Source organism: Orbicella faveolata, unplaced genomic scaffold (genome assembly GCF_042242905.1).
Source record: "Orbicella faveolata isolate gen_17 unplaced genomic scaffold, um_ofav_v1 contig_26, whole genome shotgun sequence".
NCBI lineage: Eukaryota > Metazoa > Cnidaria > Anthozoa > Scleractinia > Merulinidae > Orbicella > Orbicella faveolata.
Window position 1 is genome coordinate 7,556,241 of NW_028301554.1, and position 18,760 is coordinate 7,575,000.

The 18,760-nt window shown below is 39.9% G+C and overlaps 2 protein-coding genes across 4 annotated transcripts in view; one reads left to right on the forward strand and one right to left on the reverse strand.

The window, feature by feature from the left end:
- Nucleotides 1-1,813: 1,813 nt before the first annotated feature.
- On the reverse strand, nucleotides 1,814-14,421 carry LOC149107944 (adenosine receptor A3-like). Of its 3 annotated transcripts, none has more exons than XM_089296017.1 (2): nucleotides 14,275-14,421; nucleotides 1,814-7,998 (listed from the first exon to the last, which is right to left on the reverse strand). In XM_089296017.1, exon 2 carries the CDS (start codon nucleotides 6,184-6,186, stop codon nucleotides 5,161-5,163), a length of 1,026 nt encoding a protein of 341 aa, XP_089152143.1. In that variant the 5' UTR covers nucleotides 6,187-7,998; nucleotides 14,275-14,421; the 3' UTR covers nucleotides 1,814-5,160. The 3 variants fall into 3 exon arrangements, 2 of the variants coding, with proteins under 2 accessions (XP_089152143.1, XP_089152144.1); XM_089296018.1 differs by lacking the exon at nucleotides 1,814-7,998 and adding an exon at nucleotides 10,929-11,786; XR_016209170.1 differs by lacking the exon at nucleotides 1,814-7,998 and adding an exon at nucleotides 12,422-13,225.
- A 212-nt stretch (nucleotides 14,422-14,633) lies between these two features.
- The window catches only part of LOC110059054 (ATPase family gene 2 protein homolog B-like), an 8,194-nt gene continuing 4,067 nt past the window's right edge, over nucleotides 14,634-18,760 (forward strand). The window contains exons 1-5 of the mRNA XM_020765737.2: nucleotides 14,634-15,592; nucleotides 16,217-16,442; nucleotides 16,766-17,012; nucleotides 17,332-17,486; nucleotides 18,095-18,304. Coding sequence (XP_020621396.2) covers nucleotides 14,682-15,592; nucleotides 16,217-16,442; nucleotides 16,766-17,012; nucleotides 17,332-17,486; nucleotides 18,095-18,304 — 1,749 coding nt within the window. The 5' untranslated portion in view covers nucleotides 14,634-14,681. The remainder of the gene's footprint in view (nucleotides 15,593-16,216; nucleotides 16,443-16,765; nucleotides 17,013-17,331; nucleotides 17,487-18,094; nucleotides 18,305-18,760) is intronic.

The window sequence follows — 18,760 nt, forward strand, 5'->3', positions numbered from 1 at the left end:
CTGGACCTCTTTATTTCACCTCGGTACTGATCCGTGCAAGTTTATGAGGTTTGTTATATAGATGCTTCAACCGAAAGCTGAAGGCTAGCTAGATTGGGCGTCAAACCTCTTCAGTTCGCTCTCTCAATAGCTAACGGTAAAGCGAACACGTTTTATTTGGGGGTTCGCGACCGGCTAATAACGGGGAAAACCGGGAATAATTGACTTGGGGTCTAGGAAGACAAACAGTCATTTGCTCTACATGAATTAGAAAACAAATTTTGATTTGCAGATTAGAATCATCTACTCTATACCTCGAAGTGGAAGGAAATGTTAGTTTGCCTGCTCAAAACAATTAACAGGGTTTTGTTGAAGATAGGCATTTATAACCTTGAATTGCCTTTGTAGGAAAAAAAGTCTCGCAGGCGAGAGGCATTAACACTAACCTAAAAAGGTATAGTAGGGCAATGATTTCAAATGAAAATGTCTTGATCCCTCAAAAAATGAAAAGTACACATCTTTCTTGCTGTATCAAGCTAACTGTATTCAAGTTTGTGAAATGTAGATTCCATCATTATGCTCGGCGGTTTGCCGGTTTTGAGTGACTTTTTTTTTTAGCGGTTTTCAAGAAATTTTGAGAGGTTTCAGTCTGGTTTCTCGTAGGCCCAATGCCCCCTATATCGACGAGTTTTTTATTACTGAATTACACATGTCCGATTGTGTGTTACGTTTAATGCTAATTATAAAAGCACTCGTGCTAGTTAGGTATGAGATGGTTATAGCCAACTCAGATCCAAAACGCGCGCTGGTGAAAAAATTGTCTGATATAACGCTAGGATGATCTGCGACTAGACATTGCATGCGTACATGTATTTTGACATCGTTTGTCTATATTTTCATTGAGTATTTGAATTTGTTTTCCTACATTTTTATTAGTTCGAAGAAGCGAATTTTTCATCAACAATTTTCGAAACCAGATGAAGCGTTTTGGCACAACCGTCGCTCAACTTTTTGTGGCGTGTTTTTAACCAGTCAAAAGGATCCTTTGTTTTCCATCGCCGTGCACTGTGAGAACTTTGCAGTCAATCAAAATAAAACATGTCTTAGTGCTCAAGTTGTTGTCGCTACGTTATAAATGAATTGGCTCATGCTTTTAGCTTTGCGAATATCGAGTTATGGATGCACTTTGGAAGTTTGGAGAGTACTCAAGAAGCTACACTTCTCTCTTACTCTCCAAACTTCCCGCGTGCATCCATAACTCGATATACCCTGCACGCTAAGTATGAACCAATTCTCCAATACGTGTCAAAAAGTCTTTTTTTAACCACACATGAAAACCGCAGAATTTAGCGCGGTGAATATGTAAGAAATAATTCATGATCTTAAAAAAAAAAAAAGAAAAAGAAAAAAAGAAAACCATCGCCTTTCCACGAGCAAATGTAAATTGGTAGAGACTCCTAGCATGAAGTCAACACACGCCATATTGCTGAATAGAAACAGACTTCCCTTTCAAAGTCTCGGCCTGTCTGCAGCGAACGGAATTATGGTGTGCAAGTCTCCTACGACAATAAAAACAAACTCTAACCTACTAACGGAGCACAATGCAATGCCTTATGCCTTGAAAGGCGCAATTCTTGATGAAACTGTTGCGTACTCGGAACTTTTGTTTGAAAGCCAATAATCTGAAGCATTTTGCATCTCTAATGGAACATATTGTTGAATTAATCAACGATGATTGTCCCAGAAAAAGCAAAAAAACTACAAAGTCGACCGTGATGTGCCACTTGGTCACCCTTTAAATTTCTCCGGCTGCAACTGAACTTAGAAACCAATAAAAATTTAATCTTCGTAATTTATTCCTCCTCAAAGTTTCATTCCTCCGGCATGTCAAGTTATTTCATATCGCACGGTCCATTTGAAATACAATTATCAATCAAAAATGAAAAACACATTTACCGTTTTGTCAAGGTTGAACACACGTATACGTACATCTTGACAAAGTGCGTCAACTTTGAAAGTATGGTAGACCTAAAGCATAGCGTCTTAATGGAACATTATTCATTTAGTCCTCAGTGATCGGTCTTCAAAAACTGAAAAAGCTACACATTTAACACTTAATGACTGGTCCTGAGAGGAACAGTGCATTTTGTTTCCAGAGAATCTCAATGTGTCCCGAGACGAAGTCGAGAGAAACAAAATTCACTGTTCCCCAAGGGACCAGTCACTAAGTGATTTGTTGTATAGCAAAACCAAACAAAAGCAAATTTTGAAAAACGCGTTGAGATTCCAGCGACAAGATCAGGCCACCCTCGACCAACTGCACGCTCTGATCACGTGCAACAGCGGTCAACTTTTCGTGGTTAACAGTGAACTGTTTCTTGTTTGACGTCATCGTTTTTCTTGTTGCCCGCTCATGGCATTTGGCAGTAACCAGTTTCATTGTTAGATGAATGGGCGCGCTGTAGCAGGAAAAACGCCAGCTATACAACAACTGGCCTTGATGCCACTTGGTCTTCGATTCACTCGTATAAAGTGTGGATTATATAACTCCTATTTCCTGGTCTCATCTACACGTAGTCATCGGCTGAGTTTATTCAGCGTTTCAATCGTTCTGTCAAAACTAAAAAAAAAAATTAATATTACAGCAGCAGCTAACACTTGCTCAGAGAACGCGACTGGTTCAACCAGAATTGTTCCTTCCGAAGCAGAAGGAATGGCATTGTGCACCGGTTTTATTTTCGAGCTTGCCTTTATTATTGTGGGAAACTTGCTCACCATTGTTCTTTTTGCAGTAAACAGGAGACTTCGAAAGGGAAGTTTGTTTCTGGTAATCAATATGGCGTTTGCTGACCCGATGTTTACTTTAAATTGTCGGGGCTGTTTATCTGTTTTGGCCGACTGAATTCGAATGGATATCTTTGTATATTTTCTCCATAGTCGCTAATCCATTTTTTATATTTGCCTCGATAATTTCTGCGGCTTTTATTTCTGCCGAAAGACGTTACGCCACGTATCGGCCACTAAAACACCGAACACTGTCAACGTGAGCATACCACATTGTTATATTTATGATCTGGACACTTCGTGTCGTTTTTGTCGCTATCGGCACTGCTTTGAATCTCTTTATTTCAGCTAAACACTCTACATACCTTTGGACGCTATACATCCGAGTCTAATATTCACCATGTGTGACTCTAACATCGTCATTCGTAACAAGTTTCAACAGAAAGCTGTAGCCACACGATAGCCAAGAAGATCTTCATAAAACAAGCCCTTAACAAAGACCTTGCTGTTTGTATCTATTCTTGCTTTGCTGTCGTTCTCACTGTAATTGTCATGCAATATATAATTTTTGCTTACCAAGGCCAGATACCTTGGAAATTTTGCCTTGACGCTTGCGCTGCACTTATTCCGCTCGTCCTGATCTCGAGCCAAATATCTCCCTATCCGGCCCTTCCACTCCGTCAATAAGTATTTTATCACATGACCATTTTGTGGCTTCTTCAATTGTGAGGAGTTTTGACTTTCCTTCTTCTCTCGAGGTAACGTGGCAACTGAAAACCTCCGTAGTTCTGCGTCGGACAGTTCTCCAGGACAGCATCGATTTTGCGGGGCGTACGTGTTCTAATAGGGCGTGCGCGTTTTTCAGACCCTCTTACTTCGACGAGTACGGCCCTGACACGGGACCTTTCGTTATGGTTTTGCAAAGAAATAGCGCACGGGGCTGCACGGGTCATATGATAAAAACCTACCATTTAACATACAGTCGAACCTCCCGTAAGCGACCAGCCAAAATGTCAAGCCTAGGAGGTCGCTTAGGGAGGGGGTAGCTTACGAGGGAATATTGGGCGAAAATTTTGCCTCATTAGCATATGGTAACTGCAGAGACTTACCCCATGTTTTAAATGTTTTTCAAAAGTCAATTTCGAGAAAAAAATACTCTACTTATCATTGAGAAATATCCGTCTCTTGTACTACCCAGTATTGCGCTGTTACAACAACTTATTATCCAATTTCTGCTCTATTATCTGTCAAGCTGTCGCTTACGGAAGGTCAAAAACAAAAGATAATTTCAAACTATTAGCTCTAAAAGTGGTCGCGGTCGCTTACGAGAGGTGGTCGCTTACAAGAGCTTCTAAATATAGTGATTTTTAAAAACTGTTGGTATTTTGGAAAACTGGTCGCTGAAAAGAGGTGGTCACACGTTTGACTGTAATCCTAAAATGTTTCAAGGCAATAAGGCCTTCTTGGCATGTTTTCTAAGTTTTCGCAACAGATACTTTTTTCTTTCCACAAAAAAACCATCAACAACAACACAGTAGCTTGAATAATGGGTGATTTCCAAAAACAGTAAAACTATAACTCGACACCTAAAACAAATATTCTGTAGTACGCTTTTAAATTTAATTTGAGGTAAGAGGTAATCCTAAGCTAAAAGGAATTTGAGAAAATTGCTTAGCAGCCACCTGCTTTTTCTAATACGCAAAATGACATTCATTATGTCGCGTGATGTTTAAAAGATATGTTATTACTGACATTAAGATTACATGTTTTACGCACCATTTGTAAGCTTCTAACGTGAAACTAATAACATTTCAGTTCTATACGCTGAAAGAGAAACTTAAAAAGGTTTTGTTAAGAATGCCCTACATTTTCCGTGGCGGACCAAAGTCTTAATAGCGTTTTTGTTATTTTATGGCTATGGAATTGAGCTCATATTACTGCTCGTTTACTATTTTTAATGCAGGTTTGTGTCAGATGAATGCCTTTTAAAAGAGAAACACTCTGGAAATGCGGTTTGATATCAACCACCTGGAATAAACCGAGAATTAAGCCACGCATCGTTTAGCTTTACTGGAACACTTCGGCGATATCACGCTCTTCCGATTTTTCATTTAACCACAAAAAATCCTCATCATTTGATTTATAATGCTGAATTTAGAAAATTATTCATGCATTCTGATTACCTTTTATCTATGGTCTATTAGAGGATAGACGTATAGATGACCTGATTGAAATTTTCTTTCGTTTCTTTGTTATATAAAAGAATTTAAAGGGACGATAGCGTCGTCATGTGATGTTCTTTTAAAAGATCAAATAACAGCAGCATCGAGAATCAGAATCAGATTTATGTACAATGTTCTAGTTCTGCAATTCAATTCATATCCTTCAACGTGAATGCTACAGTTTGGTGTCCATCTCTTCCTGTTCAAACGACAATTGAAGGTGACTAGGATCTGTTCGCAATGTTCTTAGCTGTGTCTCCAAAGTCGAAGTGGGAGCCATCTTATTTCTTCTTTTAATGTCTTCGATGTTGACTGCTGCTTGCCTTGCAAAACAGCACGAAAGAAAGGCTTGTTTCAACTCAGGAATTTTAAATGCATACACAATTGGATTTACAAAAGAGTTCGAAAAATTTTGAATGTTGGCGATAGTAAAATATCTCCAAGGTATCGAGATAGTTAACGCGTGTAAACAGCTCAAAACAATTAAAGGTGTCCATGACAGCAAAGCAAGAGTAGATACAAACATCAAAGTCTTTGTTAAGCGTTTGTTTTGCAAGGCTTTGCTTTCCTGTTGCGAAGCGACCCTTCCATGTCGAAACTTTCTCCAGATGCCGATATGACAACCACATATGACAAGTATTAGAATTAAAGTGTATGGTGTCCAAACAAACACGGAATGTTTGAACGAAATTAAATTGAATAACGCGTTGAACACTGCGGAGATAAGGACGGCTAGTGCCCATACCATACCAAGAACAATGCGGTATTTTTGCACAGTTAGTGTTCGGTGCTTAAACGGCCAATATATGGCGTAAAATCTCTCGGCGGAGATGAAGACCGCAGAAATAAGCGCCACCTGTGAGAAAACGGTGTCGATGATTCTGTTGACAGTTAGAAACTCTGTACTAGCTTCTGTCCATAGTTGATAATCATTACCGATAACGAAAATGTAGCCTGGTAGAGAAAACGCTCCTAACATAAGGTCAGCAAATGCCATATTGATGACGAGAAATAAACTTTTCTTACGAGGATTCTTGTTGAGTACAAAGAGAACAATGGTGAGCAAGTTTCCTGCGACAATGAAGATGGATATCAAAATAAACGCGCTACACCATGCAATGCCTTCTGCTTTGGAAGGATCAAGCATTGATGAACTAGTCGCATTCTCCGGGCTCCTGTTAGCTGCCAATGTGCGGCTCATTTTTGGCGTTTTAGATGAACGATGAAAACGTTCCACTTAGAAAAAGACCTGTGGCTTTACTAGTGAGGGTCTAAGGTCCACTATCGAGTAGCCTGAAAGGCGACAGTTCGGAGTACTCTCCACAACGGAAACGTTTGGCGTCTCAGTACCACACAGGGATAAGAAAACAGCTGTTCACTTGCGTTTTTCGCTCTTTCAAGGCCAATCATCGCGCCGGACTGATTCAACAATGATGCATCAGTGACACGCGATGCCGCAGTTGAATGTCCACCTTAAAGTGCCACTATGATCAAATTCTCCATACCCATTTTTTTACATTTTCGCACGCAATAGGTCTTTCCTAGATTTCTTGCCAAATTTCAATCTATTACGAACATTAGAACTCATGTCGTTTGGACCTTTATTTCCGAGAATTTACGGCCGCCATTAATTTTCCTTGTTCCTAGTCTTGGTTGAGAATTTGAGAAAATGACGTCATTTTCTCAAATTTTCAACCAAGACTTCTCGGAAATTAAGGTCCAAAAACTACGAGATATCTAGGAAAAACCTAATGTGCACGAAAATGTAAAGAAATGGATATCGAGAATTTCATCATAGTGGCACTTCAATGTCAACGTTGATACAGTCTCTTAGGATATTAGCATACGCATCTACAATATAAATAAAGCTGCAGGTGTAATGTATACACTTCTAAGAGTGGGCGGAAAAAATACGTCCTGTTCGACGTGCCCTTTTAACCTGTTTTTGCGTGGAAAACATTTATTATAGACTAGAAAAGGAGAAGAAAAAAAACAGTTAATAAATCTAAATAGAAAAGAAAAGAAATGCCTACACTAACTATTTGTTTGTAATAAAACAACCATGTAGTTATAGATAACAGTACGTGATATTTACATATAAAAATAAAAATATGGAAACAATCTACGATATTGAGTGTTGAAATCATGACAGGCGGAGGTCACAGCGACCACTATTATTCTCTGACAGCATTCTTGAAGGATTGAAGGCTAGTGGGTTATTTTTTAACCATACTTTTAGAACAGAAATGGCATGCAATAACTCCTGATAAAGTATTGTCCCTTCTGTTCACCGTTTACTTTATGACAGCTTAATGCCAAGCTCAAAAAGTACTACATTTTTGTAATGGAAAATATTACCAAACATCACACACCGGTAGGCGACAAGTTTGGCTTTCATAACTTAAAAATGGCTTTACACTTTCACTTAGCAATAATTGTGTTCGAGAGAACGCAGTTCTAATCGGGTAATGCGGAAAAATTCGAGATTTTGTGTATGTATCTTTCTATAGCCTCTTCCAGGCGTTCAGTTAGTTGGGGTGCAGCGCGAAAAACAGCGCGCGAAAAAAAAAAGTACGGTGAGAGGAAGCGAAAGAACTTTCTTTCCCTTCCTCTCGCCGCGCTTTTTATATTTTTTCACGCGCTGATTTTCGCGCGCTGTTTTCTGCGCTGAGCCCCAACTAACTAAACGCCTGGAAGAGGCTTATCTTTACATGAACACCAATTTGGCAGCCCAGAAAAATTCTTTAGGGGCGAATGATGTCATCTCCATGTTTGTCCATGTGCTTTCTTTCGATTGTTGTACAATATTGCGGACTTTCGAGTGTCCAGGCAGCTTATTGAAGACTGTAGCGGATAAGTTGCTTAAAGTTTGAAGTCAGTGTTAATGGCATTTAAAAACCTTGCACACATGTCTTCATGAAATGTGTACGACTTTTCGTACGAACGGAAAGCTGTAGTTTGGCTGCGTGTTGTGTACCCTCTTCTCTTCGACCAAAACCAACGCTGCTTTCTGCTGAATAAACCAAAGGAGAAAATGTGTAGTTTCACTTCTCTGGCCTATATTTCTGTGCGCAAAATATGTAACATAAACCCAACGAAAGTGTTTTCATAGGAAAAGAGTTCCACTCCCACAGGATTGCTTTGGTACACCAACATGTCCTCCGTTTCATTGTTTCGGAGGTGAAAATGCCCTATACCTGTTCCCCCAATGTCAAGGTGATTCAAAGTCGTGTTCGTAAACAGAATATAATTGTCCTAGTTTTGGTAATAAAAGCAGGTTGTCTCGCATACCGAAGGAACAGGCATCGTTTGTAACGATTTACGCGGTCAGAATAAAATATGGACTGCGGACTGCAGATTGCGGACTGCGGACTACGGTTTGGGTATAAGACACGGAGTTAGGTATAAAACGCGGACTAAGCATTGCGAAATGGGCATAAAACACGGACTCAGGTATAAAACACGGAGTGCGGACTAAATGTGGCCTACCAACTGCAGTCCGTGTTTTTTATTGACCGGTCATAACTAATAATACGTAATACATGTATAAACGAGAACAAACCCTCTCGTAAGCACGTGCTTTGCGATCAATTCATTAGTTTTCGCCACTACTGGGGGGAGGCCAATTTCACGCCTACCTAACAGCCCAGGCACAAAATGCCGTTCCTAAAATTTTGCTTTTTTAACATACCAAACCTACCAAAACTCGAACGTACTCTTCAATCTGCTTTACTTACTCAACAATTAGATTATGAGCTCGAGATTTCTATGAGGTGATAGTTGATGAGGCCGAAGGCCGAATCTACTATCGCCCCATAGAAATCGAGAGCGAATAATCTGATTGTTTTAGTAGAATTCTAACTGAAATTTCCTACGAAAACGATTCCAATTATTTCTGGTCTGAGTATTAAACTTCACGCTTTAGACAATTCGCGCGGACTGAATTAATTGTCAATTTGACATTTGCAGTTGTGTACACGCGCTTATCAGTTTCTTTCAAAATGTTCGAGCTAAATGCCCTCCTTTTAGTTTTCTCGGGAATTTTGTTCATTCCTTTGTTTCTAAATGTTTTTTTCAAACCGTCAAAGAAATGAGGAAACGTTACAATTTTGTCGACCACACCAAGCCACTGCATACTAATGGCTGATAGTGTGCAATGGCTAAGCCAATCAGATTACAGCATTTGCATTGGTATACTAGTACAATTCTACTAATAGAATTCTACTAATAGTTATTAATATAAATTTATTAGCGTTCTATCACGAATGCCGTTCTCTGATTGGCTACGCTACTCACTATTCTGTGATAGATAGTGAGTAGCGTAGCAGTGTGCCCTAGTTAACAAAATAACGGCTGCTTCTAGGCGTTTTCGAAGTGTCTGTGAAGAGGATCTAGATAAAGTTTTGAACGACTAGTAGATTTATGCTAAACAATTAGATTATTCGCTCTCGATTTCTATGCGTGTCTTAATCTTGGAAAGTAACGATCATACAACCTTGTACTTTAGTGTTCCATTTTGGTGCAATATAATAAGTCAATGAAACAGATGCCCTATTTGGATGGTTTTACAGGTAAAACTTTCACAGATGAAAGTAGCGGACAATTTGATAGTTGACGAGGACGCATCAACTGTCACGCTCAGAAATCGAGAGCGAATATCTACTAGTCGTTCAAAACTTTATCTAAGTCCTCTTCACAGACATTTCAAAAACGCAAAGAAGCAGCCGCCTTTTTGTTAACAACCACACACTGCCAGAATGAGGTTCAAATGACGAAGCAATCTTCATTTAAGGTGGCTTACTACAGTTCTTCCGAGACTTGTTCTCGTGCGCTACGACTGCCTGGCAGACGTCAGAGACGGTTTCAAACCAACTTAAGGTAATTCGCCTGAAATAAAACTGCACATAGATTTTTGTTCAAACTTAGTCCAGTGAATATTTATCATATGAGAACTTTAATTATAAAATAAAAAAGGGGGTGCCCATGCTCGTTAAGGGGCAGTGAGGCATTGAAAATGTCCCATTTTAGCGTTATTTAATGCTTATTACAAGAACGCATTCCAAGTTATTGTAAACTCTTTGTGAGCCCAGACTCATAAAACACGCCTCAAACTACAGTCAATACTTGTGTCGGACACAAATAAACTTTTTAAGTTTGATTTTGACAGACAGCTGAATCCTTGTTAAAATATTGGAACCAAATTGCTTGCAACGGCTATCAAACTGCAAAATAGAAAAGACTACAGTGCAGCTGCTATTTTCCTTATTTATTCAATTTTCAAAACTAGAAATCCGATCAGTCTTTTCTCCCGCAAAGCTAATGATTAGTTGATTAAAATGACTGGAAAAAATTTGGGGGTGCCCGAGCTCGTTAGTGTTCAACTGACAGAACTTAATATCAAGGCAAATCCGCCATGTTTTCAATGTGCGCGTGCACGAACGCGCGCTGATGACGCCATGAATTACGCGCAGTAAGGATGCGCAATGCAATACTGGGGAATGTCCTTAATTTATCGCAGCCAATCAGAGCAAGGTTTGTCTGTGAGCTCTGGGGACAGTCATCTTTAGGTTTGGTCAGCACAAAGTATTGTATCGTCTGACTGAAGCCGATTGTTTGCTCAGAGTATTCATTTTCTATTGTTAGCCAATGTAGATTTGAGCAAACTTTCTGAATGGCAGATTTTCAATTGCAAAGCGGTTATAGGTCGAGAGTTAAAATTCTTCATGCTGAACAGACTATGACCTCCAGCGATGAGAATGATAGGGTAATGATTTATCGCGTTCTGTGCGCTAGTGTTATGTTTTAAAAGTTGTTTTTCGTTTTAACACTCAGTCCTCTCAAACTTATCACATGTAATAAGCTATGATGATATATTGAGTTACTATCATCTGTGTTAAAATCTTGGCTTTTAATTTTGAATTATAAATGCCCGACCAAATACACTTTTACCGTTTTTTTATGCCTTTATTTGTGATTTTCTTGAATTTCCTTCAGTGAAATCTTTACGTACAGAACATTAAACCCGACGGGATACGAATTTTACACACGAAAAAAGTAGGGTTTGTAAAGGAAGGCTTTTAGATTTTTACAAATTCGCAATTATTGCAATTAGCGCTGCGGAAAAACTGGTCAGATAGATTTCCCTGAAAAACGAGCTCCAACTAAAGTGAAATATTTAGAACCCGTCTGCCAAATTTTACGGAATTTCACCGAAGGAAACGCGAGAAAATTCACTGTCAGTTTTTCTTTTTGTGCTCGTGTTAACGTCATAAAATGTTGAAAACACGGATGGTTTCCTTTAAGCGCGTACAGATTACTTGAGCTTTCGTCCTATGCGCGCGTGCGATCGTAAAATTACAAGGAGCCACCTAGGTCATCTATGCACGTCAGTTCAGACCATAAGAATCCAATATTATTATAGATCCAAAATATACTCTCCACAAAAAAAATAATAATAAAATAATAATAATGATAATGATAATGATAATGATAATGATAATGATAATGATAATGATAATGATAATGATAATGATAATGATAATGATAATAAAATAATGATAATGATAATGATAATGATAATGATAATGATAATGATAATAATAATAAAATAATTTTGTAGGGCAAACAACTCACCAGAGTAAATTATTGTTTACTCGGTGGCTACCTGTTTATGCACAATAAAACCATTCTACAGTGACATGGGGTGGGGTGGGGAAGTTCTTCATCATTGGGACTGGACAGAGCTTTTATAGTAAATTCTCTTTATGTTGTTTAGCATATCCATTGGAACAGAACATGCATCTATAAAATTAAGATGACAAATTGACAAGCACTGTCAGCTTCTCCAAATTAAGCTCCCTGACATCTGAAACACAGAAAACCTCATAATAACTTTTGGACCAGTTGGCTATTTACATGTACAAAGTGAGAATGGACTGAATTTGGAACCATGAATTGCAATTCTATGTGCAGGGCAAAGGCCTTATGTTTCAGGCAATGGACCCCAGAGTGATTCCAAACACTGTCTGGAGACATTGTGTTGTGTTCTTGAGTGAAATGGTGAAGACACATGACTCTTACTTTGCCTCTTCACCCAGGTTGATACATGGATACTGAACAGCAAATGAAATTGGTAGTAGCCCTGTGATGGACTAGAATTCCAACCAGGTTGGGGGATGACGGGGGGGGGGGGGGGGGGAGTAAAAATACTCCGAGTCCCTTCATGCTGTGGAAACTGGAGATAACACCCTAGCTTGATGAGGCACTAGGTTTGAATGCAGACACAATTCTGGCTAGGGGCAGGGAAGTAGATTTTGACGCCAGACTTCTAGATTACAACTGTGGCTCCAAACCCAACTACTATTTCCCTCCTCTTCCCTGCCTTCTAAATACAAATGGTAGCTAACTCCAAGAAAAAGCAAAAATCTATCAACAAGTTGTGAATAACATATTTTAAAATGTCTCTTTACAGGAAAAAAGAAAACCAGCTGCTACATGTATGTACACATAGTTATGAGGCTCTGTTAGGGGTTTTAGGGATATGGGATAACTGACTAAATAATCATATAGGGATAAGGGATAACTGAGATAGCTTTAGGGATAACAAAAAATAGCTTTGCTTTCTCAATTGTCACATGTTTGGTTACTTTTGCCGAGTGTTTGCATCACCGGGGACTGGTAGCAAACAGTAACGGGTCAATAATTTATCAGTCCAAATTCAAGCAAGATGGGACAGATGTCCAAGATTTGCTCAAGGCTCAGCATGACCACTAAGCATTCTGCTGGAACGTTGCCTGTGAATTGTTATGAAACAAAAGTGGGCGATCCAAAGCCGGTTGATTTTACAAGACTTGCACAGACGGTGGAAGAGATTTCTTCTGACCAATCCATCATACCAGAAGTCTTTTGTTTTTTACCTTCACAAATTTTAACTTGTGAAGGTAACATTGTTTGTGTAAGGAAGGGTAGCCAGCCTCCAATACATCCCCTTTCTATCTGGCCAGACCCGACGAGAGCTTGTATGCTGTTGAGAACCCCGCTGTGAAAGCTACTTATAGTGCACAAGATCCTCTATTGCCCTTTCAATTTGTCAAAACAAATGCAACTGGTCAACTCAAGACAACCAGTATTTTGAGCTCTGTTGCAAATTATAAGTTAGAAAGAAGACAATACAACTGTTCCTGACCAGGATGTTTACTACTGTCTTCTAGTGGAGTCCCTCGACAGTGGTGACACTAGGACTATGGAGGAAGAAGGAGCAAAGGACAATGAGATTCAATCAGAGGATGACACTCCACAAGTTTCAACTAGAACAGGAAGGCGATCAGCTAGAAACAAATATTCCAACTTTGTCTTCTACTAATGGTCACTGACATCATAGTTAGTGGAGGGTTCCCTCCACTATCTATGCTGACATTCAGTACAAACGCGAAAGCCAGTTACCACACTATAAAATTGCCACCTACTGTCAAATTCCAAAGATCAGTAATTTTGGGGATAACAGTCTCGGTAATTTAAATTTAATCTAACATCGGGGGCAGCTTATAGTGTCAACATCTTGTACATCACAAAGTGATGAAAGAATACAGATGCAGCTATAGTCACTCCATTGTTTATGGTCTACCGCCCCCTTGAAATGATTGGCATGAGAGAATGAGAGAGAACAAAACAATTCAATTTATTGGCACGAAAAAATGTCTCAATTAACCAATTTACAAACGACAAAACAGATAAGATGTGAACATCCCCAGAAATTTGGCTAAATTGAAATAATCTGGTGCCAGAACGAACAAAGGAGGTATAAACCTAATCATTGAGCTAAGGCCTGTCACCCCAATTAAACACATTTTGTTTTTCCTCGCGTCTGATGTCATCTGGCTGAAAGTAACCAATCAGCAAAAACCGTTTGGTTGGAAGAGCATAAACAATGGTGTGACTACAGGCGGATATTTTTTCGACTCGCGCTCCGCGCTCGTGTTTCGCACTTCGCGGTCTGTTCCGCTAATCCGCCTGTTCAGCGGGCTATTAAAAATCTTGGTTCTCTTTCGATCCCAGATAAGCGGCTTTATTTAAAAATATCAAGCTTACCTCGGAACAATCCAAGCATTACATATAAAGCCCCCAGTTACGAACCTTTTTTCTAAGAGCATGGTGATAAGAGGTTCATATCATTTCAAGTAACCACATAAGCTTACAATGTACATACCCAGGAGATTTGCTACAACAAACCACAATATGGTTGATATATAGAGCCATTCCCTGAATGTTCTAGACGCCCTTAAAATTTTACCTGATTCACTTGAAAATAAACTTGTAGGCTGGGCTGTTAGCCTTGTTGAAATCCTCGCTGATGCAACTTGATTTCTCCACAGACCTCGCACACATCTCGCTGTCGTCGCTGCCGCCATTTTGCTTCCTTATGAGCCCGCAGTCTTTACAGAGTGATTTTATCGTTCTTTACCAGGGAGGGGAAGGGAGAATGTGTCAAGGCGAAAAATTGAAAGGTTTTCGTATTTTTCAAAGATTGACTAATTAACACTTACATGTAAGCACATCGAAAGAAAATTACATAAGGTAATGACAATCAGTTAACTCAACATAAAAAATTACACTACGATCTTACAAATTCTCGCATAACAAAACGTGCACTGTCACGACCCCTCAAAGAAGGGAAGCAACACACATGGTCAAAACAACATGGCAGACGAAACGACTGAATTTCATCTAAGTTGTGTTTACTGTGAAGCAAAAGATTTTAACACTGGTAGATGCCGAATTGCACCAAGGATAATTGAAACAATTGGCGGAAAGATCAATTCGCCGGTTCGACTGACAGTTGACTCTGGATTTGTATTTTGTTCCTTGTGGCCAAGAACTAATGGAAACGACAATGTTATTCAATATGATTCGCTTGTCACCCTTCCGAACAACGCGAATACGTGCAAGATGAACAATACTTGTTACAAGAAGAACATATCAGAAAAGAATATTGTTATCGTTGAGCCTGTGGATGCAAAAACCGTTGTTGTGTCTCTATTTTTTCGCAAAGGAGCTGAAGATTTTGATCACAACTTGACTGAAGTTGCACGAGAAATGAAGAGAGAAAGAGTTTCTGGCTATTTATTAAGAGGCTGTATCATTATGCAGGGATGTGTTATTCAGCCGAAGGAGCTTAGAAACAATCACAGTTCATCTAAAAGAATCGCAAAGATTTTGATACTCTCCACAGAACCCTCGACCCAGTACCTAGAGGATAACCCAGTGAAGGTCACTGATAAAACAAAAATTATTGTTCAGTCAGTCATCAGGGAATGTGAGCTTGAAAACAAGAACAATGAGGTCCTAGCAGGTCTTGATGATACAGTGAGGGAACTTCAAGAAGTGTTAAGCTATCCTTTTCAGTATCCAAAGTGCTTTGGTCATTTAGGACTTGAGTGCCCCAAGGGAATTTTACTGCAAGGAGCTCCAGGGGTTGGGAAGACTCTCCTTGTTAAGAGTGTAACTTCACAGTGCAGAGCACAGTTAATAACACTGAATGGCACAGATGTGTTTGGGCCACATCCAGGAGAGAGTGAAGAAAATTTGAGGAAAACTTTTGAGATTGCAAGGTAACAAAAAGTGGCTGTTCCAGTGCTGGAAATAACAGTCAGTCATTTGGACATTTGTTCAACCAATTTTGTGAAATTGCCTGACGAATGTCTCGTTGTTTTGAGCATTGAGGCCAGGCACCAAAATGACTTGTCTTTTAGTTGTGAAGATCCTGTTTGTAGACCATGTTTGCTTTGAAAAAAAAATTGCAAATCACACAGACCTGTGCTTTGTTTTGCTTTTATAGCCTCTCTAGATTTCCATAAAACATGAAGAAACATCTGTCTTGACATAACGCAGTAGCAAGGAGTAGCAACTCTCCTTATATCTTCATGCCATTCTAAGGTGGTTTGCAACCATTCCCAAGAGGTTCAAATAACAAAGACCCAGGTAGCCATGTTGGATGACAGTAACAATAAACCTTATTAGAATTCTTTTGTTAATGGTCATCCAACATGGCGGCGATGATGTCAGTTGCAAACGATCCCTTGGAATCAGGTCTGGTAGTATGAGGTCCAAGTGTTGCTTTGATCACTTAACTTTAGTTAGTTATAGCACAGGGTTGGATGATGTGTAATGATTAGTACATGGGTCAACGATCATGGTTGCCATGCTTTTGAAATACTTGTCATCCTTTGCTTCAGGAATGCTTCACAGCATGGTCCATGTGTTTTATTCATTGATGAACTTGATGCTCTGTGTCCAAAGAGAGGAAGCAGTGGAAATGATGAAGAAAATAGAATTGTTGCCCAGCTTCTTACTCTTCTTGATGGTTTGGAATCTCGAGGTCAACTCGTCATCATTGGAGCAACAAACAGACCAAATGCTATTGACCCTGCACTGCGAAGACCAGGCAGACTGGATAGAGAGGTTAGTGTTTGATTGGTAGCATAAATCACTAAAATTGTGGGTTAAAGAAAATTGTATCATGAACATTGTCAAGTTACACCAAGGCATTCAGTTATATTTCAAACAAGAAAGGCCATGTCTTACCACTTACTAAACATAGTGTAGTGAGGTGAAATTATGATGTGCAGCAAAGGATTTTTTGTCAAATTTCAATTTCTGAGACAATTTAACTTTTTTCCAATCAGTATTATGCACATGAATTCTGCCTGGGTTTTTGTCTATCCATTGCTATATTCATTTGTACATAATATCTAATATCTTGAATGGTTTATATGTGTTTTCAGGTTGTGATTGGAGTGCCAAATGCTATGCAGAGATTGTCTATCCTAAAAGCGCACATGCAATCCCTGAAATTGTCAGATGACGTTGATCTAGCACATGTCGCTGAACTGACATTAGGTTATGTTGGTGCTGATATAGCCTCTTTATGCAGGGAAGCAGCATTTGTGGCCTTGAAAAGAATGATAAATCACAGCAACAATGGGAACCGCGACAGTTTAAGTGTGCAAGAAACTTTGAAAGATAATGAAGGTAATGTAATTGAATTCTGGATTGAGAAGTGTGGATTCAAGTCTTAGCTGAGGTCATAGAGTTGTGTACTTTAGCAAAACACTTTACTCTCACATTACATCTCTTCAGCTATCTGAGCTGGGGTTAGTTGGTGGGGGGTGGGGGAGTAAAATGTGATCTTGATTTGCTGAACAGTGATTTCCACAGCATTACTGGGCAGGAAATAATTTGGTAACAGGTCCGGCTATAAGTGTAGGAATTAACATATTGTGTTATTTAAAATGCAGTGGTCAATGGACGGGTAAACTTAGTCTTGCAAATTTAAATTTGTTCCTCATAGATAACGTTGGTGAAATAACCATGGCAGATTTCCAGCTAGCACTGTGCCACATTGTGCCATCTATGTACCGAGGTTTGGAAGGAATGGTTGAATGGAATCCTGTGAGCTGGGAAGATATCGCGGGACTACAAGATGTGAAACAAGCTCTGAAGCAGGTGGGGAAGGATACGTCACAGGGCTGTGCCTTTTGCACACTTTCCAAATAGCCCACAACAAGAATTTCTCAATTTCATTACATGGTCATGTACAAAAAAGAAAATTGAATAGCATAGAGATATCGCCTTGACGTATACAAAATGATCCAATTTATACCACGAAGTGTGCGAGCTCCAAACGTAATGGTTAAAGATAACTTGTAACATTTCTTGACAGTGTGCAATAAGCTAGTCTGTGTACATCCGCTCCCTCCCCTGAAAAAAAATCGGGATGGGAGACCCGAAATTTTTGAGGGGAGGTGTTGGATGTCCATAGGCTAACAATAAGCGCAAAGTGGGTTACACAAACGCAGCGCGAGGGACACGAGTGGAACGTGGGAGACACGAGTGCAACGCGGAAACACGAATACAAAGCGAGAATACGCGCATAATGTGAGAGGCTTGAGCTGGAATGCAGAGCGCAAAACAAGTGGTTCAAGTGTAAAGCATGAAATACGAGAGCCAAGTGGGGTACGAGAGCAAAACTCGACGAACGTGAGCGAAAAGTGTACATTACTTGTTTTCACTAACTTCCTTTTGATAATCCTTACAAACTGTTTTATGTACAGGCAATTGAATGGCCTCTCAAACATCCAGAATCGTTTGCGCGTCTTGGCCTTAAACGCCCCAGGGGCGTTCTCCTGTATGGCCCTCCGGGATGCTGTAAAACGACCCTAGTGCGTGCGGCAGCCACCTCCTGTAAGTGCACCTTTTTGGCCCTCAGTTGTGCACAGTTGTACTCGCCATATGTTGGAGACGCGGAGCGCAGAATAAGAGAGGTGAGATGGATGTATTCTACAAGCTGACTCTGTATTCATGTGAATCGTTAACGTAACTATAGTCCCTGTGAAGACCAGCCTGATTATTTGATTATTTTCTTTAAATGATGGAGAAAACGCAGGTTTAGTGTGCGTGCAGGAAGGTACTTAGACTTGCCACAAGTCTACCTTTTCAAATCCTTGACTTACCGATCCCCTCGAGCGAGGCGAGAGGGTAATCTTCGCGCGACGAAGTCAGGAGGGCGAGCGCGAGCGACGTAGGTCCTACAAGTCGACTTTTTCTTAATCCTTGACTTACTGATCTCCCTCGAGCGAAGCGAGAGGGTAATCTTCGCGCGACGAAGTCAGGAGGGCGAGCGCTAGCGACGTAGGTCGCGAAAGGTCGACTTGTTTCACTTGCAGGAATGTGAATCAGAGCGTAAATTTTTGGCGTGAAAAACATGATTGACATTTCTC

Excerpts from the sequence above, each read along its gene's own strand:
- LOC149107944 (XM_089296017.1), bottom strand. The coding sequence starts at position 6,186 with ATGAGCCGCACATTGGCAGCTAACAGGAGCCCGGAGAATGCGACTAGT.